The following is a 27,569-nucleotide window of genomic DNA, read 5'->3' as shown; positions in this document are numbered from 1 at the left end:
ACCGTATGGTGCATTTTCCGACTGTGCGGTAAAAGCATCACACCTGGTGAGTACTTATAGTTGATTACGGATATTTGCAGGTCCGTCTTGCCTTATTGCTTGACAAGTAAAGAATTTTTTTCTCTTTTTTTGATTTACACTTACGATAATGGGCACATCAAAACTTAGACAGTTAGAGAAGACGTGCCAGCTCTCGTGCTGTCCGGGGAAATGTTCCCGTTAAATAAGCTGATACAAGTGGACGTCTGACGTGCGCATGTTTCTCTGGTTAGAGATGACACATGGGGGAGTCGTATGATGATCGCGATGTATTGAGATTGCGGGTTGCAAGACAGTCACTTAGGATATTGAGAGTGCAATTGCCCCTGCAGACAACTTTATACCCAGCCGCAACATATCAAAAACTCTATTCAGAAAAGCTAAAAAAAAAAAAAAAACTCAGCACTTCCGTTAAGCGGGCGATAAACAGCAGAATACACCATCAGGGCTCTCAGAAAATTTAGTCTCACAGTAACGTGTTACGCAACTTAGCTTTATGAATTACGTGACGCAGAACTCCTTTAAAGAAAATACCAATTATGTTGCGTTACCTGCGTATAAAAATGAATAACTAAGTTCGACATTATGAGCTTTCTACCGAACCAGCAAAAGAAAAACTGGCCGCTCAGTCCTAAATTGTATCGTCGGGTAAAATATGAATTTCATTTTATATTACTGAAAGGATCAGCCACTTGTTGTTTCATGCATCATGCAGATTTTTACCGAGGTGGCAACTAAGCACTATAGTGAAAGCATTTTAGATGCTAGCAAGTAGATTTAGAGGAATTATTTACTCACAAGACCACGAAGATTCAAGGTCGAGGCTCTGATATCAAGAAGACTCCACTATAAACAACGACGCCGGTCAAGACATGTTCGCTTTCGCTTTATTACATTTGATAAATACAGGTGCGCAGCTAACAGATACATGTAACACACAATAGGTCGGAAGATTTGGCGCAATACAAAAAAGCTAGTGTATTTAGTGCCGAACAGCGCACGAAAGATCTACAGCATGATCAATGAACAGATACGTGAAAACTCTCAACACATTCATGATTCAAAACACAGACGCGACTTTGCAATTATAGCGTGGATGCCCTTCACATCTCTTTCGATGCCCCATGCTTTGCTGACAAGCCGTTAATGGTTCGTGCGATGGGTGCTATGCCCAGTGCTCCATAACGGCACAACAAAGCTTCAGTCGCGTGATATGAGTTGCCAAAGAGCTAGACGAAGGCTGAAGGTGTAAGGCACAACGTTCTAAACGCTACTTGTACGTGGAGAACCGGCAAACTGACATAGGCAAGGCTACAAACGAACGATACCACTGCGGAGCACTTCAATTAAATATGTGCCCAGAAATAGAGATACACGGATACTTGGGCCTTGATTCAGATTTTAAAGAACGCACGCAACATGAAATAAAAGAACCTTCGCAAAAGGGGAGGTTATGCAGAAATTTCCGCCTTCTTTCCTTGCGTTTCACACCGTAGAAGGCTGGCGTCTTGGAAGTGAGCCTTCTTTGCACATCAAATCACATAACAGAAGGTGCTGTATATTGATTCATTAGGAAGTGCCAAAGCTACTTTGACACTATGAAAGTTACTCGCCTTGGTTTTTCGAGAGAGCCACGAGGAAAAAAAAGCATCCCGCAGACTTTGTCCTCGTCTCATTGGTAGTTCATGGCGTCACACTTGTTACGAACATTCATCCCAGCTCGCCACGCATTATCTAAAATGTTTGTGTCTACCGTTACAAACTCAAATGTCTGTTGTTGTGGTGTTGTGGTGACCCATTCATAGGTCAGGAGCACAAACCGAAGAAAACAGTTACCACGCGGTAATAATAAGTGGAATAACAGAGGTGGAAACAAGAACTGACTTGCGCGTAAGGAAGCTAAAGGTACTACTACCTTGCACCAGAATGAAAACAACACGCAAAGCAGTGGCGCTCTGCCTGCAGACCGTACGATGCGTTGTGTGTATACGCGTGAATGTCGTTGAACTGAACGTCACATTTGGGAACAAGCTGGACAGTATTGGCAGTATTAGCCCCTCCCGTGTTTCGCGTCGGCTCTTTACAACAGACCGCTCATATTCCTCGTTTTCCGCTCTGCAACTTTTCTCGAACAATATACCGAGACGCCCTGACGTCAAAGCCTACTGAGTGTTACGAGTACGCGCAGGTATAAGTGGAAGCAGAGGCGACGGGGAGTGGGCCGCGTGTTTAGGTCTCGGTGGTGACGGAGCGGTCTTCGGCGAGCGTGGTGATTCCGGACGCCTCGGAGCGCGTGTCGTCGGAGCCCGGCGGGGGCACACACACCAGCGACGGGAAGCGGCGGCCCAGGGCTTGGCGGTACTTGGGGTGGCTGATGCCGTACACGATGGGGTTGTAGCAGGCGTTGGCCTTGGCGAACACCGAGCCCCAGATGGTGGTGAGGGGCGTCAGCTTGGCGCCGTCGCTGAACACTCCCACCCAGGCGATGGTCAGGTAGGGCGTCCACGCCATGAACCACAGGCCGACGGTCATCATGGCGATCTGTTGGAGCAAGAGGGAAGTGAGGTGTAAACATTTCACATTTAGAGACAGAGAGGCGCAGGCTCGAGACTCTAGGCCAACGCTTGGTATACATTCAATGGGTGATGAAAATATGATGGAATATTCAGCTGATCTGAGAACTGCGTCGGCTGGTGGTGGAAAGTGTGGAATGTAAGGCTGAGTAGATTATTGCGGACATGCAAATGTGCGTGAACATGCAACAAAGGTCCCGTGAGCCAAATGGCCGCCTGTCTGTTGATGCGCACGAAAATTGAGGGAGTTGGCGAGCGAACGTAGACCCACCGTTATTCTGAGTGCCACGAAAAGAATACGCAACAGAGAAGAAAATCCAGGGCTCCTCTTTCCAAGAAAGCGGCAGGAAGATATGGCACAATGACGGGAGACGGCTGCACAGTCCAGCTGACCAGCACGCGCACATTTCCCCTCGCAACATACCCCTTACCAGCATGAGGAGGAGATGATTGTGTCTCATGGGGACAGGGACCATGACCCGTTGTTGAAGAGGGACAATGGCGCAGACTCCAGTGTCCACTCTTCAGCCGCTCCTCACGCACCCCCGTTGCTTTTATGAGCAGCGGGGTCATGAACACGCTCATCACTTCGCCACCCAAATGGGAACAACACCGCCATCTTCGTCGTCATCACCTCGAAAGCCACGAAAGTCGCCATGAATCGAATGACGCGATAAACAGCGTACGCCCATACTGCGATCCTTGACAACCTCGTTGCTTTTGTGATGATGGTGTTGATGATAATGCCGATTACAGGTCCCACTTCGTCCGTATGAGAGATTTAAAGACTACACACCTTGCCGTCTCCTTCACAGTAGAATAATGAAAGTTGAAAGAAAGTGAAAGACAAGAACGAGTGGCCGAGGAATGCCGCTGGTACGACGTAATGTGTACATACCAGCACAATTCAGCGTTTTGCATCAAAGCACAAGAAATCCCTAGCACGTGGTGTTTACAGCCGATCCAACTGGTGGCAATGGTAAAGATAGGGAAAAAGTATGTAACCGGACGGATGCAAAAGCAGGGCTTGTCATGCATTCACGCCATTTGCCTAGCGGGAATGAGGTGGTTGGGATAAGCTAGGCGATATTCTTATGGGGTCAGTGTTGTTTAGTTGCTCATTTGAATGTTTTCTGTAACAATATGGAGCGGCATCGGCTGGATGCTCGAACAATGCAGGCGATATTAGCCTAACAGCCTAGCAAAACATTTGGCCCGCTACACCAGATGCCCATGGAGGGTGTACGCAAACTCTAGAAGATAGAACGTGTACATCTGCCGTCATGATGAGCGACAAAATGAGGCGTGTGCAATCAGCCCCTTTCCTTGCACACCGCTTTCCCTTTGCACACGGTAAGTACTGTGCTCCAAACAAGAGTGCAAAGATACCATGGGTCACGCCTCTCATTGCCGTTCTAGCGTCTTATCTGCTACTCGAAACCGGCCATCCGACTCTGTGGGCGAGCCTATCTCTCCTTTCCGTTTCCGTAACTATTGCTGCTGGCCGGCCTCAGTGTGAGCTAATCGAGGTCGATGAGCATCCAGCGCTCTGAGCCCCGTAACACTGGCAGATACGCCGCAAAAGGAAAACATTGAGTGCCAGCATGCCTGTGTGACCTCTTAGAAGACGCCAGTCTGACCCTTTGCGGGTGAGTAAACTATTGAGAAAATTTTGGGTAGCGGTCATCTCGTGATTTCGGTCCCTACAGTATGGTTGCAGTATATGCGTTTAATCAGAGTACATCAGTATTTCAGTTTAGCGGACACGTTATGACACTAGAATAACATATGGCATTGTTTCGCACTGTTTTTATATATAATATATATATATATATATATATATATATATATATACATATATAACCTGTCTCAGGTCGAAACGTTGGAAATAAAGTCTCCGAAGAGCGTACTTCTACTTTGTGTGTGTGTATACATATATATATATATATATATATATATATATATATATATATATATATATATATATATATATATATATATAATAGTGCGGTTTATTGACAGGGCGTTATAGCGAGGTCTTACTGCCGTGAAGTCCAAACGGGTCAGAGCGAGCTCTCGGCGGGTCTCAGAAGCAGTCTCGCGCACAGCACTCTCGGTGGGGCTGCCAGTCCCAGATCCAGGCACATACCCGCTTGTGGCGGATTGTCCCATATTCGAGCACATACCCGCTTTGGGGGAATTGTTCCGATACTACGCACATACCCATTTAAGGAAGTGCCCTTGCGGCTCGTAGTATCTTCATTACAATATATATATATATATATATATATATATATATATATATATATATATATATATATATATATATATATATATATATATATATATATATATATAGCGAATCAGAATAGGAAATGAGGGGCTCGTTGAAAATAACACAGAAATAAGAGTTGGCAGTCAAGAAAACCTCGGAAAGCAAAGGGGAGGATGTGGTAGGTCATTGAAACAGATAAAGAATTTGGAAAGAAAGAAAGAAAGTGGAGAAAAAATGCCCGCCAGGTTTTCTTGACTGCCAACTCTTAAATATATATATATATATATATATATATATATATATATATATATATATATATATATATATATATATTTGTACGGTAATATGCTGCTTGCGTGTGCGTAACAGCGTTTGACGGAGTATATACCAGCGTGCCCCCACCTCCTCCCTTTGCTGCGCCAGCGGTGTAGCCGGTTATATATCGACCTGCGCGCCTCTGCCAGCCCCACTTTTTTTGCGCACGCGAATTATAAACCAAAGCATGCCAGGTTTCAGCCAGACAATCGCGAAATAAAGATTAGCAGGGTACTAGATCTATTTCAGTAAACTCCTGATTTGCCCTCTGGTTTTAAGCAGTCATGAGCGATTACGAATTAGCTGCCAGCTGTCGTCAACAGGTCAAACTGAGAGATAATGTACAATGATATTTCGAACAGTTGCTGAATCAGCTGAAACTTTTAAAACAGTCGAACTGGCATGCTTTTATTGTTAAACGATGTTTCATAGAGCTTAAAAAATTTGGCGCAGCTTGCACTAATGGTGCAAGGTTGGAGAAACAGCGGAGCTGGGTGTCCACCTAGCTTCTTCCAGTTTTGCTAAGTTTTGCTGCGTCTTGCTAGGCTTTGCTAAGTTTTGTTAGGTTTTGTGGTGTTCTTGCCAGGCTAGGCTAAGTGTTGAGAGGTGAGGCCAAGTTTAGCCGGATTTTACAAGCCCCTTCCGGTCGGTCCCCCAAACTGACAGCAGATCTCAGGGGGAAGAACCCCCAGCTCCGATGTTTCTGGAGCCTTTCACCACTAGTTCAAGCTGAGCTATTTTTTTTTGCGTTTGAGTACCTCCAGAAGGACTATCGCCTTTAAAATTGTATAGGCGGTATTCGTTGAAAAGTGTAGCGGTCAATTTCTTCGCTTGGCAACACTGGAAACGGCCACAGACATGGCCGATGCGCCACGGACACGGCGCGGCTTGGGCCACTGCGCCCGCACGCCGAAGAAAACACCGGCGTGCCTCATCTGCTCCGTTCCGATCCGATTCTAAACGGTGGCGTCAACAGAGATGTTATTAATCGCACTCACATTGAACTCGAGGCGTTACTTTGCGTTCGGTGAGGTAGAGTTTCTAACGTGAAACACAGTCATGTGTTTCACAGTCGTGCTTAGCATGGACAAGTACCGCCATCCCGCGGTGCGCGACGTAACGAGTGGCGGCGCACCACGGCCGGGCTAGAGCGGCGGCGCGCGATGTGTTGAGACGGCCTTCGCAGCGGTGGCGAGAACAACGCAGCCCAGTCTCGACGTAAAGTTCCGCCACCAACGCTCGCACGCCGCTGCTCTAGCCCGGCCGTGGGCGCACTAACACGGTTGCATGGAGGAGAAGAGGGGTGCCTGATCTGCGGGCCGTGCGCACAACGTCGCCTAGCAACAGACGCTTGGCCGCAGATATGGCGGCGCACACTTGGTTGCCTGCATTCATTCCATGCCATTGAATACCGGCTATAGCAGGGGTGTGCATACGCATATGCCCGTTGTGCTCACACTCGAGCAGGCGCGTAGGCCAGCTTCACTGCTATAATACCCTATTTGCGGTGGAGCACCCTTTAGATGCGGCGCAGTTTTGTTTTCCTGGTATTATTTTTTGCTAACGCCACCGGATCACGCTCAAGCTTAAAAAGCGCCGCTGTTATAAAGCCTGACATAACCTTTTTTCCCTGCAACTGTGCCCGTTCACATATTCACCGGCCGACATCTACCGATAATAGCTTCCAAGAGGGGGCAAGAGATTGAGGGGTGTTGACGTGCACGCAGACGAAATTGGCGCCCACGCGTGATGAACGACAAATTTGAAATTCCCGCCGCCGCGGCGATTTCATATCCAACGTGCCAAGCAACTGTGGGAGTGATAACGTGTGCGTCACCATGGCGCCCATGGGTGGCGTAACTTGTGCGCAGGTGATCACGGGTTTTTTTCTTTCGGTAAGTCGGACCACGGCCGGACCCAGCCCTTGCCAGTGCACAAAGGAGGTTGTAGTGACTGTTCTTTCTGCAGTGGAGCTTTTGTTACCAAGCTGCACTTATTTCAGAAACATGGCCACAATTTTTAGGCATTTCACTTAACTCTAAACTCCGCTTATCTCGAGATTTTTAGCGAATTTCACGACTTCGAGTTAACGAGGTATTACTGGACACGCTCTTGTAAAATATCTCCCCTCATCGAACAGCCCTTTTGCGAGCATTTAACTTAAATTCGTAACTTTTCTCAAGTTTGATTTTGAATTAATAAGCTTGCATCTTTCTTACTTCCTCCCATGGGAGCTGTATTGCTTCCCGAACAAGTGGTATAGTGATCAACGCAATTCGCGCCCACCTTCCCTGGTAGTATACATAAACAAAGTGTCAACGTCAGTTGTCATTCTTGGTATACATTGCAGCGCCACGTGTATTGGCTCAGACTAAAAGTGCAAAGAAAAGAACCTCAGAGAGGAACAAAAGTAGACCTTATCGGCGAGTAAACTGCCCTTACTTGTTCTTCCTCTTCCGATAGCAGCCCTGAACTCAAATACGCGCAACCTTGCAATGATAACGGGTAAGCAATCGTTGCGGAGGAATATATTTAGTTGAGGCCACACAGACTTAGCTTGTCTCACCATTGTAGAGGGCTGGACACGTGTGCATGCAAGCCGCTTTCCTGTCATCCCATCCCTCTCCGCTACACCACATTGTTCTAAGCCCCTCCCTGCCAATGTCTCTGGCCCCATCTCATTCTAGCGCCGATGAAGAGCGACTGAAATGTGCAAACAGTTGGGTTTGCGGTAGACAAGCTGCTGCATGCATGACCTTGCGACTGCGGCGAAGACGGGCAGGTATGAGTGTCAGGTGAAGGCCGAGCGGTTTTTCTATTATTTGCTTGTCGAATAAGACATCTGGTATTCTTTAGGGAAAGGAATCTTGAAGTGTAGAAGCAAGTTGGCCTATCTCGGTATATTAGAGTGCCCTGATCACAAATATACCACTCGTAGCAGCACAAAAAACGCCAACAGCGTGAGAGCAGGCACTGCCACATCATAAATTTTCCACACTTTCAGTTCGTGACATCACGAACCGCGACTGGTGAAATGGGATTGGTGGAGCTTGCCTCAGCGTTTTTCTGAAGCGAAGACATAGGCAGGGGCTTGTAATCGTAAAATAAATGCTTGCGGGAACTTTTGCTGAGCACGTGCTTTTTATCAGTTAGTAAATGTTATAAAACAGTATTGCGCACCAGGCGAAAGGCTTAGCTAAAGTTGCTTCAGTTTCTGCTTTATTGAAATGTTTTGCCTTACTGTTCAAGCGCAGTAATAAGGTATACATAAGGGTATGCAAGAGCCTACCTTGCCTACTTAACTCTATCGCACACACAACCACCAGTGGCAAAAGTCAAAATTACATTAGCGCAATCGGCGCGGCGGGGTCATTGCGGCAACCGACTTCATAAACTGACAATTGCGCGCGTATTTTTTACCCCTTCTCCCAAGCGGCAGTACCTCGCCGGAAAGTTTCCCTGGATGCAGCATAGAGGGGCGGTGATAGGTGAACGACTGTTCCTAGACGCCGCCATGACAAAATGACCTCGAAAAGGCCCTTTCTGATTGGCTTCTAACATTTCCGACGAAAGTGAACTTCAATGAAGACAACCGTGTCTGGGCTGGAGGGTTTCTTCAAGAAAACCAAGGGAACGAAGTTCTATGAAACAGGGAAGCGATGTATGGGTGCTTACGCATTAGTAGACGACTCTCAGAGCTTCTGTAACTTTTTAAAAAGTCTTTTACACCCGCGCATGCCCACCCAAAATAGCGAAGCCCTAAGCAGTATTACAGAGTTTGAACATGGCGGCTAGCGTACGCTAACGCTACGACGACGGGTGCCGGGACCTGACTGGGTAGGTGCGAATACGTTTAGCGGGGACGGGCGCCCATGCCTCGCCGAGCCCGCGCATTCGTTCGGGCAAGGGGGACTTCCTTACCATACCCGCGCGCGCACGCGCAGTCAGGTCGGTAACCCGCCGCCGTAGCGTTAGCGTACGCTAGCCGCTATGCTGAAACTCTTTTTGAGTCAGCGGCCCCGCATTCAAACTGCTAACGTTCGCATGGTGATATGATGTGGAGTGAAACGAACGTACTGTTGGTAACGGTTTTTTATTCTAAATCTAGTTGCGCATATAGTATGTGGAAAACCAGTAAATTCAGCTGCATTTATAAGCTCTTCGTTGCCAGCTCTGTTTGCTGAAGACTCGCATTTGCGAAGCCACATAATTTCGCGGATGCTGGTACACCTACGCGCCTTCAGTACCTTGACTTAGTTGTAATTTGATATAGCACGTCAATTTTACAGTATTATGTTTCCACATATTGTTCCCGCTTGCAATGACAATTATTAATTCATCTATTCAACTTTTCGTAATGCACAATGGCTGATTGGTACTCTACGAAATCGCCACAGGTGGGCTTCAGCACAACGCTCCAAAACGGCCAGTCAACGGGACCTAATGTGCGAATTAGCCTAATAACGAGACCCAGCATGCGATTTTAGCAAAGAACAAAATCTGCTCAAAGACAACAGCGCAAAACAACAGCGCAAGTGCATGTCTTGCGCTGTTGTCCCAGCGTAGATTATATTTTTTACTCAAATCGCATTCTGGGCCTCGTGCCCTGATTACCTCCCAAACAAATGCAGGCACCGTTATTACGGAATCGCAACTGGCTTGTCGAAACTGTTTTTGGGATAGAAGTTCCAAGTTGGGTCTGGACATCTTCTGCAGAAGCCACCCGAAAGAAAGGTAAGGATTAATTTGGGCACCAGCCCAGTCGACCCTGGGCAACACGTCCACCTGCGACATCGCTAGAGATCTATCCCGACAGGCGACCCCAGGGTCTTGGGTAGAGACTGCGCATCCTTTGCTTGCGTATCAACAGCTACAGAGTACTATAAATACCAAAGGATGACCTATCCTCCCACACCGAATCCCTAACCAAGGGACAGGGCCACTGCATCCGGCTCTTCCAAAGAAATACGTTCCCTCACCCTACCAAACTCAACTTGCTTCATCCTACGCAGTACTTCCCGCTGTGCAAATTCTGCGCTGCCCCGGGCACCCGGTACCACGTGGCATGGGAGTGTTCTGCAGACCCCAAGATACCTATAATCGAGCACCCCTCCCGTGAGCAGTAGAAGAAGGAGGAACTGTCCAGTTCCGGTGCCGAATCTCAGCTTCGGCTGGTGGATAGGGCCGTTGCAGCAGGAGTCTATTGGAGTCACGGACTGAGGACCCCACCCACATTAAGATGCTTGCAAAAATTTATTCTCTTTCTCTCTCGCCGAATTCGCACATTTGGTCACACTGATAGGTAGCTTTGGGGCGTTGTGATGAAGCACACCTGCGGGGATTTCTTAAGGTATGTAATCTGCTTTCACCATTGGTCAGAATACAGATGCTCTGTGGAAGGGAATACATGTACGCGCGCATGTATTCCCGTATCACACGCACACGTTAGAGCGAGTCTTCACTGGTTGGTCAACCGAGCAGCAAGAGCCATCATGGATGCAATGCATGCTGTGTGTTGTATACCTTTGCAAGCCGCGCCTCGGCGCTGGTCTTCTTCTGCTCAGAGTTTGCGCGTAGCGAGGCGACGTTCATCTTGCGCGCTTGGACGCGCAGCTGCTTCTCGTGCATCACCACGGCGCGCACGATCTTGGTGTAGCAGTAGATGTTGATCAACAGCGGCGTCCAGTAAACGGCGCCCGCGTACGTGACCACGTACGAGGCTGACAGCAGCGTCTTGGTCAGGTAGTCGATCGTGCAGCTCGTCATGTTGCCCTCAGGAACGTACCTGCACCGAGACGTTATCGTGGGTGTTCAAGCAAGCACGGTTAAGGGACGACCTCCGGACGTACCGGTCCTGTACAGTTCGAGACCGTCCGAGGACCAACCTCGTACAGGAAGCTTTTAGGAATACACGGGAAGGGAGAGTGCGGGAGGGGACCTTGGGCAGTTTACAGGCAGTCCAGGACTGCCAGTCGAAGAGCCCCATGGTTCATAATCGGGGCAGGGAGTCTTAGACGCCAGCTAGAAGCTACCCGATACCTGCACCATCCGAAGAAGGGCAGCAGCGTCCAGAGCAGGGCGTGGAACCAGACGAAGAAGATCATGAAGGCGGCCTTCTTGTGGGTGAGTGGCGCTGCGGCTACTCCGCGCACGATGACATTGTACCGGTCCAGCGTGATCATCACCATGGACCAGATGGAGCCGTTGCCGAACAGCGAGCCCGTCATGCCGTATATCTCGCACATGAAGGGCCCCAGTATCCACGTCTCAGCGAAGCAGTTGACCGCCATCATGGGCATCTGGAACGCCATCATGCACCTGCGGAATGGCGTGCGAATGTTTCCAGGATGTATGCGTCGCCGCAGCGCGCATGAATTGCTTGCACGGAGTGGCGCACACTTGGCGATGTGACAATGATATCTACGGAGGCGATTATGTTATTATGTCAGAAAGAAGTACATGTGGACCGAAATTTAGACACACGTTAAAACAGCGTTTCATTTCGACGTGGACCCTACACGAGGAGCGGTTTGCGGTTTGCGGTTTCCCCAAGACCTTTTCCCCAACGTGTTGCTTCCGTCGAAGCTTTTCTTGCTCAAGGCTTTCATGGGACGAGCCGTGGTAACGCTGGCGCAGCGATGTGGAGAGGGTATAGCCTAGCGAGGGGGAGAACCAGTGCCAAGCACACTTGCAGCGCAGTGGGGAAGAGGGGGAGTGGGCGCTAAAAGCGGGTGGGCGGAGCCAAGGGGATGAGGACAGGATTGGAGGAGCGCGCATTGATAGACGCGTGTGCTTGGCGGTCGTTTCTCGAACGTTCGGAATATGAGTAACTTCGCGCGTTCTACGGAAGAAGAAGGCGCCCGTTGGGAGCGCCAGCGAAAGTTCGCGCGCGAACGGGCGGGAACGGGAATCGGTCTGCTGGCTTTGAGAAGTTATATAAAGCTCAGGCTTGCGATTGCGAAACACTGCAGACAGCTGCGCTGTTAACATCAGCGTTCGCGACGTGAAGTCAGAGAAGCTGGGCAAATTTTTTGCCTTTAATAAGGTTGTTTGACTTTCTTGCGTATATTTTCAGCGCTTATAGTTTCCAGCTATTACTCCAGCCGTCGCTCAAACACCCACCGGCTTGAGAAGTTTCCGTGATTGCCACGCAACCACCGGAGGAAGCGGACCGAAATTTCGCACACAAATGCGCGAAATAAAGGAGCAATTTTTATAAACAGCTCCTTTGTCGCACCGATCTGAAATTGAGGGATAAAAATGTACGGAAATTCTTAGGATTGTGTAGTAATTTTTAAACATTCCTACTCTTAATTTAAAGTTTTTTCCGTCGGAAAATTATTCACATTTACCCAATGATAATGAACGACTGTGTTATTCTTTCTAATTATTCATTTTTGTGCTTTGTGCAAGTGGATGGCATTCGTGGTTATTGCTTTTTCAGGATATCTTTATTCTTGTTTTGATTTTTTGAGAAGATGCTTTTTACTTTTGTCTTCGTGAAAAGGCGGTGAAAGAGGCGTTTTTGATTTCATTAGCTCATTTTTGTTGTTGCATAGTTTGGTTTTTGTATTCGTGTTTTTCTTTAAGTTTTCTTCCGCACGGCATCATGGAAATCCTGGCATTAGATCTGACAATGTAGCCCATCATACTATCTTCAGAAATCTAATGGAAACAAACTGCGGCACACGAACGTACAACTACATCGGACAAGCCGAACGGCCACAGTAGGAATAGGAAATCTCCGCACAGACACCATAAGTACCCCAAACAAAGGCGCACCACAAGGCGCCGTACTCTCTCCAGCCCTATTTAACATCATGATGAAGCTCACATCAAAACTGCTCGAGACAGACGGCATCATCATGCGATTTATTCCCAAGATATAACGATTTTGACCAACACGGGGTCGGATGGCGAGATACAGGAGAAGTTAAAAAGCGCCGTACACACAGTGCAACAATGTGCACAAGCGAGTGGACTCCAATGCGCGCCGGAAAAATCGGAACTACTTAAACACCGGCGACGAGGGTTCACATATGAGCAATCCCAGATCAGACTGTGTTTCGACGGGCAAGAGATCCTCTTTGTCGAGCGAGCGTGCATCCTTGGCTTGCATATACAGCAAAACGGGGATAGCGGATACACAGTTCCGAAAGTCAGACAATCGTTAGCTCAAATAATGAGAATGATCAGCCGAATAACAGACATCACGGGCTCAAGGAGTCAAGGCTTATTCAGGCCCTATTATCTGCCGGATCGTCTACGCAGCTACGTAACTCCAGCTCAAGAACTGCGAGAGGGAAAAGCCGTCCTCCGTCCTCCGCAGGGCTTACAAACAAGCTCCCGACGTACCACCCCCCACAGCAGCTGGCAAGCTCCTCTCAGGCGTCTACAACACGGTGGAGGAGAATATCGAATCACATCTAATAAACCAGCGGGAATGTCCCACACTCACTCCTACCTGCAGACATGTACTCCGAAATCTCATCTAAGATATTTCATTACGCTTGAAGACACACCGCTAAGACGGAGTGTCTGTACCTCGAGCTCAGAGAGAAACTCAACGTGGCCCCTATACCCCGGAACATGCACATCGAGCACCATACAGAGAGAAAATCTGTCAGAGTCAAATATATTCAGTCAAGATTCGGCCGTCACCCTGATTCGAGGATCACGGATGCAACCAAGTATTCGCATAGGCTAGCGATGGCCATTTCCGTCATCGATCCAGGCCTGCGGGTGATAGCTTCGGCCTCCGTCAACACAAGCCGCCCGACAGGGGCAGAAGAGGCAGCCATAGAGTAAGTCCGGAGTAGTAGTTCGAGAATTCTTATTTTGTTTGAGCTATACTACTACCTTGAGTTCACCGTAAAATCTGTCTTTTGCAGGAATAGCAGTTGCCCCTCCCCTCCTTCGCCTTCCACACTCTGATTTGGTTTCGGTTGGTTAATAACCTTATTTTCACCAGTGAGGTTGGTAAGAAAGATAGTTGATTGTTTGTGTACATCTTCACTACCGTGACCATCATTGTTTGGGTCTACTGCAAGCCGACGAAGGCCCGTCAGGTTCTTCCAGACATTTCCTTCTTTCAACGCTCTATAATCCATTCTTTTCTTCCGAATTTCGGGATTTCATCTCTACGTCGAGTTAACGGTTTTTTTTTTCACTTGTAGCCCTGCCTCTGGCTAGCTACTCTGTTACTCAAATGGTCCACCGGTTTGTACTTTTCCCCAATATTTGCCAAGCTGCTGCCTAAAATTATACACATTTTTGCTGTCTGCATTTTTTGAAGAGTGGGGTCGCTACCTTTCTTCGGTCGCTCTTGACCATGACATCTCAAAAGTTATTGAAAATAAACACGGCATTCGGTACAGCAATACAAAGGTCAGGGTCATTGCTCCGCTAGATTTGGCTCAATATAAGTCAGCCGGATTATCCTACAATTTTTTTCGGAACTCTACAAATGAACGGATCAGCTGCTTGAAATGCCGCACGAACGGGTTCACTGCGCTGTCTTTTCTTCGCGCGTGCACCCACGGTCAGGTTGATACAAAGCGGAAGCAAATCATTAAAGCAGTGCTTTAAGTGCAGAGTCTTTAGCGGCTCGCCTTGTCGTCGTAGCTCGCTCGCTGGACACAAGTAGAGCCGCACGGCGTTCCTTCGTAGCGGCTGTCGTCGCGGCGTAACCCAGGGGTTTCGAAAGCCAATTTTTACAGTCGTAAGCGTTCGGAACTCGTGAACCGCTGGCGCTTGTCATAAATCTCCCCGTTGTTTAGCGCAAAGAAAACCGTAGGCACATTTGAGACAAAATATATGTAATTGACCGGCACCGCCCGCGTTCATTTAGTTAGGAATGCTCGTTGGGTCAGTTTTTACGATACTAAGCCATTGTTTTGGCGCTCTTTGCCCCAGTTGGCCTTGCGCCATAAACATCCAACCATCATCATCATCGATACTAAGCCAAAAAAAAAAAAAAGTGGCAGTGCAACGCCGCCACGTGCGGGAGGAAAAGCAAGCACAAAAAGAACAGAACTCTCGCTGGAGCAGTTTCAGGCAGGGGGCGCGCGAGCGCTGCGAAGGCGGGGAATTTGATTTGCATTGGGTGCACGGTATCAGTGAGCAGATAACGGCGCTACAGCCCATTATGGCGAATCACTGCTCCGCACTTCCGACAGCTTTCACATTGAGTGGAACGGCTTTAACATTTTTTCTTCTAAAAAAGCAATGCACTGACCAGTCGGAGAAGGCGAGGTTGACGATGAGCATGTTGGTGGGCGTGCGCAGGGTCTTGGTGGTGGTCATGATGTAGATGACCATGGTGTTTCCCGCGATGGAGATGATGCCGAGCACGATCATGGCGAAGCCCAGCAGGCTGTGCCACAGCGGGTTCATGGGCGGGAACCTGTACCAGTGCGGGTGCACCATGTGGATCAGGTCCTCCGGCACGTTCTCCACCACGGTGCCGTTCCTCGCGTACGGGGTCGTCAGCTCCTCCAACAGCGTCATGCTGCGAAACAGGGAAGGAGGGAAGGCCATCACCGTAATGCACTTCTATTCCACTTTGCAGTCTCGATCCAGTGTAATGCGGTACGTTCCGCACAGATCTAGCGTGAGGTGTGGAATTTTCCCTGCGCAGCTGACACGGATGATTTTACCAGCAGAATGCGACAGTCGTGGTCGGAAGTCAAATTGTTGTTCAAACCAAACTGTGTTCGAACGATGCGAAGTGATTAAGCTTCTTCTGCGCGTCTGTTGTTGCAGGCGCCACGGAAACCATATTGCCTGACGGTTTCCGCGTGTATGCTAGCGCATTCGATAAGTGGGTTGGTACCTGATTTTAAGGCTTGGAGACAATGTGTTGTCCCTCGAGCGGCGAATAGGGGGAGAAATCTCCAAGCAGGCGAGGACGGGCTTGTGTGGAGATCTCTAGCACACACGTCACAGCCTTTTGAAGGTTTCCCCGCTGAAGAATCTTGCGCAAGTGAACGATAACAGCCGGAATAAATGTTAGTGCGTGCTTTCAATTTCAATTTTCAATTTAAATTTATTTCGGACATAAATTCATGCATGTAGTTATGTCCACGAGGCCTGGCACAAGGAGACTCGTATGTCTCCAGATGAGGTCACCGCCCCGGGAGTACAGATCGGAAAGCAGTGGATGCAACCAAAGGAAACAGAACAGTGGAAAAATTCGTCACGAGAACAGAAAAAAGAACACTTCGAATATGGCAGACAGAACAAGGAAGCACACTTGGTGCAGAATACAAATAAGATGTTGATTGCATGCGCAATGAATCACATGTCTAAACAATATATTGTTACAATGGTATGTTTATACAAGATAGAAGGTATGGTTATACAATTAAGAATAAGATACCGCAGTGTCTTGAGCGCATTAGGAGAACTCACGCGGTGCATTAAACGCCGGTACTGCTGAGGCGCCACAAGACGCCAGGTTTGTTAATTCTGTTGTTATCGACACCAGTGCGGTGGTGCTTTGACAGGCGGAGACGATCATCGCGGGAGTGATTGCTGAGAACCTCGTTGCTAAGATGTGAGCGGCGTAAACGTGGATGAAGATAAAATTCTGGTGGGGCCATTTGCGTTACTGCAGGTTAAGGCCATTCGGTACCCTCTTTATTTAATTTCGACCTATTTAGAGAATGTGGCTCGACAGGCGTTGGCACACTCAACAAGGGGTAATGTATGTTAATGTGAAAATACGGAAGATAAGACAGCATCAAACTTTAGCACGGATCAAAAGTTACTGGTTATGAGGATTTCTTGTGCGTGCTTAACGAGCTGTTGTTCTCAGCTTTGTTAGTTTTGGACTCGTATAATTGCACCTGTTTTTGATCCCCACGTATTACGAATTTAATTTTTTAGGCGATGAAGCAGCAATCGGGCAGTAAGACAGAAGGCGTTTTGGTGTAGATGAGTTCAATTAATTAGATCGTGACACTGTATGCTAACCGCCTAGGTCCTTCTCATTTGTTTCTCCGAACCAGACGGCCAGTACAGGGAGCTTTTAACGATGCATTCCTCTTGCGGTCTTTTTACAAGTTGGTTCTCACTGCAAATATTTTCATAACCTCATGATGTGGGTACGATGAGAGTTCGATATGACTTCCACGCATGTACCATTTGTTCATCTCGCGTGGTGCGCTAGCCATGACGTAACTGCAGAACATCTAAAAATAGGAGGGGGGGAAGTTGCAGGGGAGATATACGTTTTAGTCTTAAGATAGGATACTCGATGGCGCTACTTCGTCGTCGAGGCAGCGTTTTCAAAGGGAGCTGCGCCAGTCGAAATCCATGCTCTCGAAGCGGTGAAGGTCAGCTGAAAGAGCGGTACTAACAGCAGCGGTTTATAATTATAGGCACCTTGCACTGAACAGAGGCCGCTAAAATCGCACTAATTTTCCAACTAAGCCTGCCTGCTCTGGAATCTTAGTCATCACCCAGTGTCTGACGCGCCGGACCCACGTTTTGCGGAGCCCGCACTAAGGTGTTTCTGCGTAGCGCAAGAGCACGGGAAGGGAGGGAAAATCCTTGGAAGCCTTGCAGCGGTGTATCCTTTCCTCTTTGTTCGAGCCCCGACGGAGACAACTAACTGCACTGCGAAGACCGGCGCTTGCTGAAATCACGTATCCTATCTTTCTTGATCGCGGTGGTGTTATTGCCGGCGAGCCAATCAACACGTGTCTCCACACTGCAGGTCCGCTGTACCCGATTCCAGCATAGGCGGATGCTCGCTTCTGGCGGCCACAGTCGTCGTTTCCGGTTGGCAGGGGTAACGTCTTTCCGCGGACGCTTGATGAGCACGGCTGATTCCCACGGCAGATGCGGACAGCTAGTTCCCATTGTAAGCGCTCAACGAGCATGGTGACACCATCGCGTTAAAAAACGAGGGTCCCCATGTTATCACCTGAGAGAGATGTAATGGAGAAAGCCGATGGAGCTTATTACCACATCAAGAGCGCACGACGCAACCTCCAATCGCACTTACCGCTGTTGCGGATTGCCATGTTGACATGAACCCCTCATAGAACCCTGGTTGAGAGTTTCAATTTCTGCTTCTTTGGTGTTTGATGAACGATGACGCTTCGCTATGCGAACACCTTCCAAGCCAACTGCGTGTTGAGCGGGTGTTACGGCAGTGTATGCCGAGGCGACGCCGTCTCGGGTCGGCGGCGTGGCCGTTATTTTAGCATACACCTCCCGAGCGAGCGGAGTAGTTGCGGAGGAGTAGGTGCGCGAGCTGGGTCGAAGTGCGATTGATACCTTACACCATAGCTATACATGCCTATCTCGGGTTTGTTCATCAAGGACACGCCAATCTCCTCTCTGCCGACAAACTCTGAAATACGTAGCCGCCTCGAAAGCGGCGTTTAAACTCACAGAACGGTGGCTAACGCCATTAGAATGACCAATTCCGTGAGGCAGAAAGAACAGCTCATATACCTACTCCGAAAAAAAAAAAAAAGGGGGAACATGTTTTAGCGTGTGAATATTTGGAATATGACCGTTGGAGCTGGCGTAAAAGCTAAGTTGCTGATCAGCATTAATTCCGAATTTTCCATCGCCCCACCCAGTGCATTTTCGATAAAGGTCAAATAAAACAATAATGAAAGAGACATGAGGGTTGATAACGAGCGCTGCGCGCCAAGGGGTGCAGCCGATTAATAAGAAGGCTCTTCACAACGACCCTCACCACAACACCACAGTAGCTGCCTCGGCATGTTAATAGAAAATTTGAATTGGGGCATTTAGCTGTCGGAACAATTGCTGTCTTCGTGCATGGGGAATGACAACTTACGCCATTGTAGTCAAGTCCTCCTGGCCGCCGCGCAAGCCGGCGTTCCTCGCGTATGTTGGCATGACGACGACGACGACGCCTGCTTTGCGTTGATCCCCCGGAGAGGTTTGACGGGCGGCTGGAGGACGGCAGAGCCGAGGAGTACGTGCTTAAATGCATTAGCGAGCGGGCTTCGCCGAGAGGCTTCGCCGCCAAACTCGATTACATTCGGCGACGAAGCCTCCCCCTATGCAGACGCTGGGGTTGGCGGCCAGTACGGTCTCGCCGGTTAGTGCGGACAGATCTCCGGGTAGCGGGACGGAAATGCACCCCTAAAAGCTAAAATAATAACATTATGAGGAGGAAATAGGCGCCGTTTCAAGGCTAATGCTCGACAAGACGCAAGTTTCCTAACCGAAGGAGAGTAGCCGTCTCTTTTCTCTCTCTCTTTCTTACAGTGTCTTGTGCTGACCGACGGCTGTACTGAACAAAATGTGCGCATGTCGATGACCGTTACTGGAATCCGCGACCTTAGCGTCAGCGATATTTATCGTGTTTGGATAAGTTAGGACTACAGATGCTACAAAATTTGCACTAGATTTATTTCCGTGCCTCACGGAACGCTCTTCCAAGCGTACAAACAAACAAACAAACAAACAAACAAACAAACAAACAAACAAACAAACAAACAAACAAACAAACAAACAAACAAACAAACAAACAAACAAACAAACAAACAAACAAACAAACAAACAAACAAAAAAGAGACGAACGAACAAACGAACAAACAAGCAAACAAATAAAAAACAAAAAAACAAAGACCCCCCAAAAAGGAACATATACTAACGTAAGCACACAGTAACAGGCTCGTAAACACACACACACGCACACACTTGGCACACAGTCGCAGTTTCGTACGCACGCACGCACGCACGCACGCACACGCACACGCACGCTCAGAAATACACACGCACACGCTTTCGCGCAAACCGATTCAAGCACACACACACACACACACAGGCACACACACATGCACACAGACACACACACGCACAGAGAGAGAGAGAGAGAGAGAGAGAGAGAGAGAGAGAGAGAGAGAGAGAGAGAGAGAGAGAGAGAGAGAGAGAGAGAGAGAGAGAGAGAGAGAGAGAGAGAGAGAGAGACACGCTGCAGCCCTGCACGAAGCAAGTGTCATGATTGTCCTCACAACCACAGCCACCCCCCCCCCCCCCCCATCACATCACCACCATCAGCATCACTATAGTCATCACTCAGTTTGCGCCCCCTGCAGGACGAAGGCCTGTCCATAGTCTGCCGACCACTACTATCTGCCGCCATCCGAATTCTTTCATTGTGGCGAACTTTCTTATCGCATTCCTCCATATATATTCCCGTCGTCTATATATAGTTCCGTCTCTTAGTAGACACCCTCGGTCCGCCCACTCCGTGACCCCTTTTAAACAAGGGTTATTGCTCCGGGTCAAACCCAGAGAACGGCTGGTTCCTCGTAGCGTCGTATGACCTTCAAGTTCAGCAGAGGTCAAGCCAGCGCCTCGTGCGCTTGTGCAGTAAAAGTGTCACTTCATCTCCAGTCTGGTCGCAACAGCCGTCCTCTGGCGGGCTGGTTAACTTTCAAGGGCGTTTACAATCTGGCGCTTGAGTTAGCTGAGAATAATATGGCGTGCTGTTAAATGTTGTTATTCGGTACAAAGTGTGCAGCTACTAAGTGGCGTTTTTCCCAGCAGCTTTGTTGGGCATCCGCGATTCTGAAGGATAGAATGACACAATTTTTTATCCGGAGTGATTGCACTTTACTGCTCTATCCATAGAGTTCATCGGTGTTGTAGGACTCTATCCTTGGAATTATTCGGTGTTGTCGTCAAGAAGAAGTTACCGATTGTGCCTCTTCCACCAGATCCTGTTGTTGCCCCCTGGGAACACGGCTAAGGTTGCAAGACTTTTACAATAAACACTTCTGGGTTATTTGTAGCTTTGCAGCGGACAAGAGCGGCCCAGCCCAAACTATTTTATACCACGCTACACTTAAGCGAACTTGACACATTCGTGTGCTTAGTTCACATTCTGAGCAAAAATAATTCAGCAGCGGAAACCTTGCAAGCACGCCTCCAGATCAGAATTCTAAGCTCATTTCGAAGGTATACGGGAGAGGTCCGCCATCCCCGAAGGAATGGTTGCTGTCAGAGCCATTCTGAATTTGAAACCTGCCTCGGACATATCTATCACATAATGTAGATTCTGAGCGGGAAATATTGATATTCCAGACTGGATTCGATCATGGAGCGCTCCAAAGTACATGTACGCTCCGTCAACTTCACTGTAGCTTGACTGTTATTCTTTTGCACACAAATGTCGACTGAAAGGAGGTACAACTTCATGCCGTGAAACATTGTCACGGGCAGTTTGTCATGGCTTTTAAGCCGTTCTTTTCTTGCCGAATCACCCAAATCTCACGTAAATCTCTCAATATGGCGACCCTTGTAGGGCGCGTTTTCGCGACGAAAATAGAATTACTTTGCCGTATAGCACAAAATTTGTCCGCTGTTTCCATTCCCAGGGAAGAATTTGTCCTAAAATACGCTGCTGAAGTAAATATGGATTGTGCCAATATATGCCTAGACTAGGGAATATAGGCCTAATGCAGGTTTCAGTACCTATTATAAAGGCGTCTAAAACCTTGATTTTGTTCGTGCATTAAGTTCCGGTCTCTAGTTATAACCATTAAATATGTTAACTTTGCTATGTGCGCGCTTTCTTTTGCTGATACAAGGCACAAACTGTCCGCGTTGGAGTACGCGGCAAAGAATGCTTACGCATCGAAAAACGCATGCTCGGTATGCGTAATTCGAAGCGAGGGAAAAAGCAGACGAAAAAAAAGAAAAGAATACCGTGTCGACGCAATTGTATGAAACCTTCTTTTCTATACTTCTTGATCAACTCGGCTGTGCCTGGTCTATTCCAGTGAATCTGTGTTCTTTCGTGCGGCATTTCAATAGAAGAAAAAAAAAGGAAGTAAAGATAAAACAGACCAAAGCGTTGTCTGGGTGGAAGTCTTCAATGTCACTAAATAAGTGCAAGATTGGCGAAACGGAAGCGGAGAAGTGGCGTAAACATTATACATAGGTAGACAATCGTTTGATTTGTTGCAGTCTTTTTTTTTTTACTTGTCTAGGAGTATTGTAAGGAGCTCTCACTTAACTCCTGAGTCACTCCCACAACTCCGTAAGCTATTCCACTGTACTCTGTGTAAAATGCACTCGTGTACGCCGAAGGACTATGTAAGCCGGGCTAGTTTATCGGGCTGCTTTTGCGTGTTATTACTTCGGCCTCACTAATTCTTCGGTTCTTGTCGCGTTAATTGCTGCGTGTCAGTGCCGCTCAAGAATTCTAAGCTGCGTAGCGTGTGCTGCTTCTCTTCTCCGGTTCTGCGCGCTGTCCCAAACGACAGACCTTATTGTACTCGGGAACAAGTTACGAAAGGCAATAGCTCATGTACGGTATCATGCCGCCTAAGCGACGGACCTAGATGTCAAAGGGCGCACGCGTTTTGATAGGAGATGATGTGAATGCGTGGTATCGTCTTCCTTTTCTCACGTAGTTTGTTTGCCGTCCCTGCAGTAGTTTATAAGCATATTACGACCGAAAAATCACGAAGGCGGCTCGTGCCATGTTGAAAATATTTCCAGTAACGCACTACTTGCGCAGTGCGGAGTAACATCCGGCTGCGGTGATGAGGCACAGCGGCTACTTCGGTTGCCGTTCTTAAGTTGTACCCGAGTATAATAACCATATTTCTGGCTTCGAACCGGCGAGCGCACGCACGCATCTCGGCCCACAATACCCTGTTTAGCGGCTTTCACGCAAGCAACGACACAACGGCAATACAACCGAGTGCGTCAAGCCGTCCAAGCGTCACGGCGCGTAACACGGGCCCATATCGCGCGTAGTGTGGTATCTGAGCGGCACTGACCAAAACATGTTGTCCTTGGGAGCCGCCGCAAAGTGCGGAATCGCCTCGTAGATTTGGCTCCGGTCCACGCCGCACGCTTCTCCGCCAGGCAGCCTAGCGGTACTGCTCACGATTTCCAAGGCATATTTGGTGTTTGTCTATACTTCGGAGCCTTGCGCTATATGTGCTTCAGGGAATCTTCCATCTGTTCAGGCCTCCGGTCATCATCACGGACAGCAAATATGCAATTCACAGATAACCTTACACTATACGTACGCTACACATTCCCCAATACCACACACACCCACTCCTAGCTTCCCACTATTGTGATCTGGGTCCCTGGACACGCAGGTGTTAAGGGAAACGAGAAGGCCCACGCATTAGCCCGAGTTGCTCTTCATGATCCGGGTACCCCCATACCCCATCTGGCTTCGCTTCTATGACACAAGAGAGCACCGCCAAGCTACGCAACACACTCGAAGCCAGTACTTGGGAGACGTCAGAAATCGGAAAACCAGTCTCTCCTACCCTATACAATTCGCTCGCCCTGAAAGCTGCCCTCAATCGACGAGCACATACCACCACACCACCCCGTTACCAACACACTTGCCGCGGTGGCTCAGTGGCCAAGGCGTTGCGCTGCTGAGCACGAGGTCGCTGGTTCGATTCCCGACAGCGGCGGCCGCTTTTCTGATGGAGGCGAGTAACAAAAACGCCCGCGTATACCAGATTTCGGCGCACGGTAAAGCTCCCCAGGTGGTCAAAATCAATCCGGAGCCCTCCCCACGGCGCGCCTCATCGCCTGCGTTGCGTCGGCGCGTTAAACCCTACAATCAATCAATCACGTTACCAACACAACCCATTCAACACTACATAGACGGCTTCCGTGCACACCAAAATGCCCACACTGAGGTCAATACTCCTACAAAGAACACACCCCCTGGATATGCCCAAACATACAAGCAAAGCTGAGCTCCTCTCTCCAACCACTTCTTGCAACAGAATACCCTTCTAGCTGGGAAGCATGGGTGTGGGATCCGTTGACCCCTAAGGACGAGACTCGACCGTCAAGGGGGGAGAGAAGCGACCATGGAGGTCTGTCTTTAATGGAATGTCGAAGGGAAGAGTAGACAAAAAGGAAGAAACAGTGCATGCGCTCATGCGGCCTGAGACGATGATGATGCAAGCCAGGGGAGATTGGCCGAAGGCCATCAGGTCGATCAGGCAAGCTGGCCGCAGCAGGTTGACGGCGGTCGATGGCGATAGGGCTGTGATCTCAAATGGGTCTCACCCCATAAGGAGCTTGAGGTGCTCTTTGAATCACATTAGTAACTCATGTAAAAAATTGCTCAGATACAACACACCTAAATCTAGTTATCACGAACAAAAAATCACACCATCTCCACGCCGTGAACGATGCCGAGGGTGCGAAGTACTGGGACGCAAGTTGTGGTGTATTGTGCGGATGAGTGTTATCGTCCGTGCGCGATGATGCACTCAAAGTTTATTAAATGATTTGGGGTGCAGTAAGTGCACTGTAAATGACAAACGCCACACGCAAGACAAGTCGCGTCTCAGTGCTTCACACCCTCGGCATCGTTCACAGCGTGGAGATGTGATTTATTGGCCCGAAATGAAACGAAGTGAAACGACGGCTTGCGTGTTTTAAATGCGATCTCGTGTTTGCGCGTGGCGCCCTCTCGTGTAGCTCGCTGTAGCCTTGGGGAGACACCGTCGGACGGCGGACGGACATTTCGAAGTGTTAAGGTGCTTCGCACCTAAAAGCAGGGACTATGCCGACAGTGTTTCGTGAAAGTTTGCCTTTCCTTTCGATTTCGCAGCCCGCGGCATAGCTATCTCTACTGGATGATCGTATTCATCATTTCGCTTGCGCTGAAGCACGCGCACAGACAGCCCAGCCGGCGCGCCACCAATCGTGAGACATGGGGAGCCAAGTGCCGGTGAAGAAGCGCTTTCGAGCGCGTGCCTCGTGTGTATCTCTAGCCATCGTTCCTGTAAACTCAGTCAGCGCAGTGCTTTTATATATCAGTTGTTTCATGTACCAATCACCTAGTCATACGGTTCACTTGCTCAGAACTACGCGCGCAGACGGCCCAGCTGCCGCCGGGTGATAATGCACAGGCGAAGCAGCCGTTTCAGCCTCGCCTATGGGCACTTGGTACCGCAGTAGCGATGCTAAGCAAGCGAAGCAATGAGAAAGAAAGGCCCAGCTTCCGCGATGGCGGTTGAAGGTTATTGCGACGCGGGGAATTACCTTGAAAAAATGGCCGCGTATCTGATCCTTTTGTTGAAAATGTCGCCGAAAGACGATAGTCGACTGGCGCCCCTGCCAAGTAAAGGCCTCCCTTTTCTTGCCCGCTCACCTCTCATGCTGTTCCTTTCCCGCCTCGTTCCTCCCAAGATAACACGCTAGAGTTTTTCTCATGTCAATTTAAATTTACCGCGTTACACTGCTCCAAGTCGGGTGTCTCGATTCCAGCGCTGCCGTACAGCGGAGACGTGCGTAAACTGAGGCACCCTACTACAACATTTGTAGAACCATGATGCCCTACTGCACGAGCGTTAAACGCCGCCAGGAGGTAGCGCTGGCAACAGCAGGCGACGGTTTTCTGCCGTTGATGTAGTATTATATTTGCTATCGCAAAAACCAAGATCTATGAATTTTCTAATAAAAGATCACTGCAAATATCACTTATGTACTGACTTTCTGCCATATATTTGCGTAATATCTTGTTCTTGTTCAACAATGTTGACAAGTATGAACACTGACAGCGGACTTAGACGTTTAGATTTGGCTGTGAGTATTTAAGACTATTACCCAGATTTTGTTCCACTGTGGCCGGGCGGCTGAATCGAGTCACAGACATACAGACAGACCAAAATTTCCGCGTTTTAGTAGCCCAAGAAAGGCTATCGTCTTTAAAAATGTAACGTAGTAGAGCTTTCGCCCTAAAACACGCGAGGTCAAGACAAGTCCCGGTAACCCTACCAAGAGCCCAAGCAGTCGTTTGGACACAGAGTCCAAAATAAATTTATATCTATCTATCTATCTATCTATCTATCTATCTATCTATCTATCTGTCTGTCTGTCTGTCTCTCTCTCTCTCTCTCTCTCTCTCTCTCTCTCTCTCAGTAAGCAATACGCAGCTTTCCAAAGAGTGGGGTTGAGGGTTTCGTCGAGGGACACCGGGAAAGGAAGCAAAATATTCGTAGAAGCTTGGGTCGTGAGCAGCTGTGATACAGAATGAACTTCTGTCGCGCTTGGCCATCATTGGAGCTAACTTGTTGATGCGCAAGGGACATTTCCCGCTCCTGTTAAGATTAGACTTGCCGGCTTTGAATTTCAAACAGTCAATTTTGCAGCAACGCAGTTGCCTGATAGTGCGGACGGGGTTTTCCTAACGTTTGATAGCAAGTCGCAGCTGCCCACGTTATCATGTATCTTATAATCTTGCCAGATAACGGATCTACCTGCCGCAGTGATATAGCAGTTCAAGCGTTGTGAATCTATAAAGCAGATGTTTGTCTAGACTCTACCCCAGCCAATTTCCTTACTTCTAGCCTGCAAGAAGTGAAAATGTGAACGTAAAAAAAATGAACACTTTCCGTTCTTGAGATTGCAGTAGCTGCGATTAACGCGCGTTCACGAGCAGCATGCATATCTGGAACTAGGACCTATTCTCGACTTCGTGAATTATCCGTAAATTCGCCACGTTTCTTGCGTAGGCAAAACGTAAGCAATCAGTGACGCGTACACGTATAGCTCTGACGAAACACCGTGTAATTTGACGCTTAGCTTACAAAGAGCACTACCAAGCTCTACCAAGACGGCAGCGGATCGAGGCTGGCAAAAAAAAAAAAAAAAACTACCATCCTTTCCTAACGAAAGTTGAGAGTAGCGCGAAAGCTTTCCAAGATCGAAATTGTGTCAAAAGTTCGTCAAAACCTTTGCTGAAAGTTCGCCCAACCTTTGCTGAAAGTGCATCTAATCGATCTTCAACCCTTCAAAGACAGAAATCGCAAGCGAAGAACGAACCCATGCGACGATTTTCCGCGCACTAACGCATCTACGAACGATCTTAAGTATACCGATACGTGGCTTATGAGATAAAGGTGAACTATTGTACTCCTTCTTCATGATCGACGCGTATATTGCCTTATCTAGAACCGCTCCTGTTTTGCGATTTTCGAGTAACCGTTTTGACACACTTGAAGCCCGGTTTCACTCACGCGCCGTGTGTCCAGCACTCTTATTGATATGATTTATTGACCGAAAAGCTTTTCGGTCGACCAACCAGTCTATGGGAAAATGCATTAGTTTTTTGACCAACGCCACTGAGAAAGCTTCCGCTTTAAAAAAAAAAAACCCGCTTCTTACGTCTAGAATGGGTGATAAACACCGAAGGCGATCGAGTGACGTTGATCCAAATGCGAGCGAAAGGCTTGTGTCAAACTAAAGAACATTACATAATCTGTCTTTCTGTATCCATTTATTCGTTTCAATAGCCTTTAGTAACGTAGTTGAGCTCTCTACCTCTATCTTAACTTGCATCCTGTTTTTTTTCGTTATGACTAGGG

At 48.4% G+C, this 27,569-nt stretch overlaps 1 protein-coding gene across 1 annotated transcript; it reads right to left on the bottom strand.

The window, feature by feature from the left end:
- Window positions 1-900: 900 nt before the first annotated feature.
- LOC144169682 (ocellar opsin-like) lies at window positions 901-19,183 on the bottom strand. The gene is made up of 5 exons (XM_077698972.1): window positions 19,025-19,183; window positions 15,440-15,712; window positions 11,242-11,520; window positions 10,726-10,987; window positions 901-2,580 (listed from the first exon to the last, which is right to left on the bottom strand). Exons 1-5 carry the CDS (start codon window positions 19,084-19,086, stop codon window positions 2,269-2,271), a joined length of 1,188 nt encoding a protein of 395 aa, XP_077555098.1. The 5' UTR covers window positions 19,087-19,183; the 3' UTR covers window positions 901-2,268.
- Window positions 19,184-27,569: the final 8,386 nt, after the last annotated feature.

This window comes from Haemaphysalis longicornis, unplaced genomic scaffold (assembly GCF_048455015.1).
Source record: "Haemaphysalis longicornis isolate Haplotype H1 unplaced genomic scaffold, Haemaphysalis longicornis Haplotype H1 scaffold_2, whole genome shotgun sequence".
Classification (NCBI taxonomy): domain Eukaryota; kingdom Metazoa; phylum Arthropoda; class Arachnida; order Ixodida; family Ixodidae; genus Haemaphysalis; species Haemaphysalis longicornis.
Note: the sequence above shows the minus strand (reverse complement) of the source record. Positions and strands in the feature narration are given on the sequence as shown.

What these genes read in the sequence shown, in the direction of transcription:
- LOC144169682 (XM_077698972.1), bottom strand. Translation starts at nt 19,086, where the DNA reads ATGCCAACATACGCGAGGAACGCCGGCTTGCGCGGCGGCCAGGAGGAC. An exon ending in GAGGACTTGACTACAATGGC is followed by an intron (nt 15,713 to 19,024) that starts GTAAGTTGTCAT and finishes CCTGTTTCGCAG; the next exon opens with CATGACGCTGTTGGAGGAGC. An exon ending in CCGAGGCGCGGCTTGCAAAG is followed by an intron (nt 2,581 to 10,725) that starts GTATACAACACA and finishes TTGCTCCAACAG; the next exon opens with ATCGCCATGATGACCGTCGG.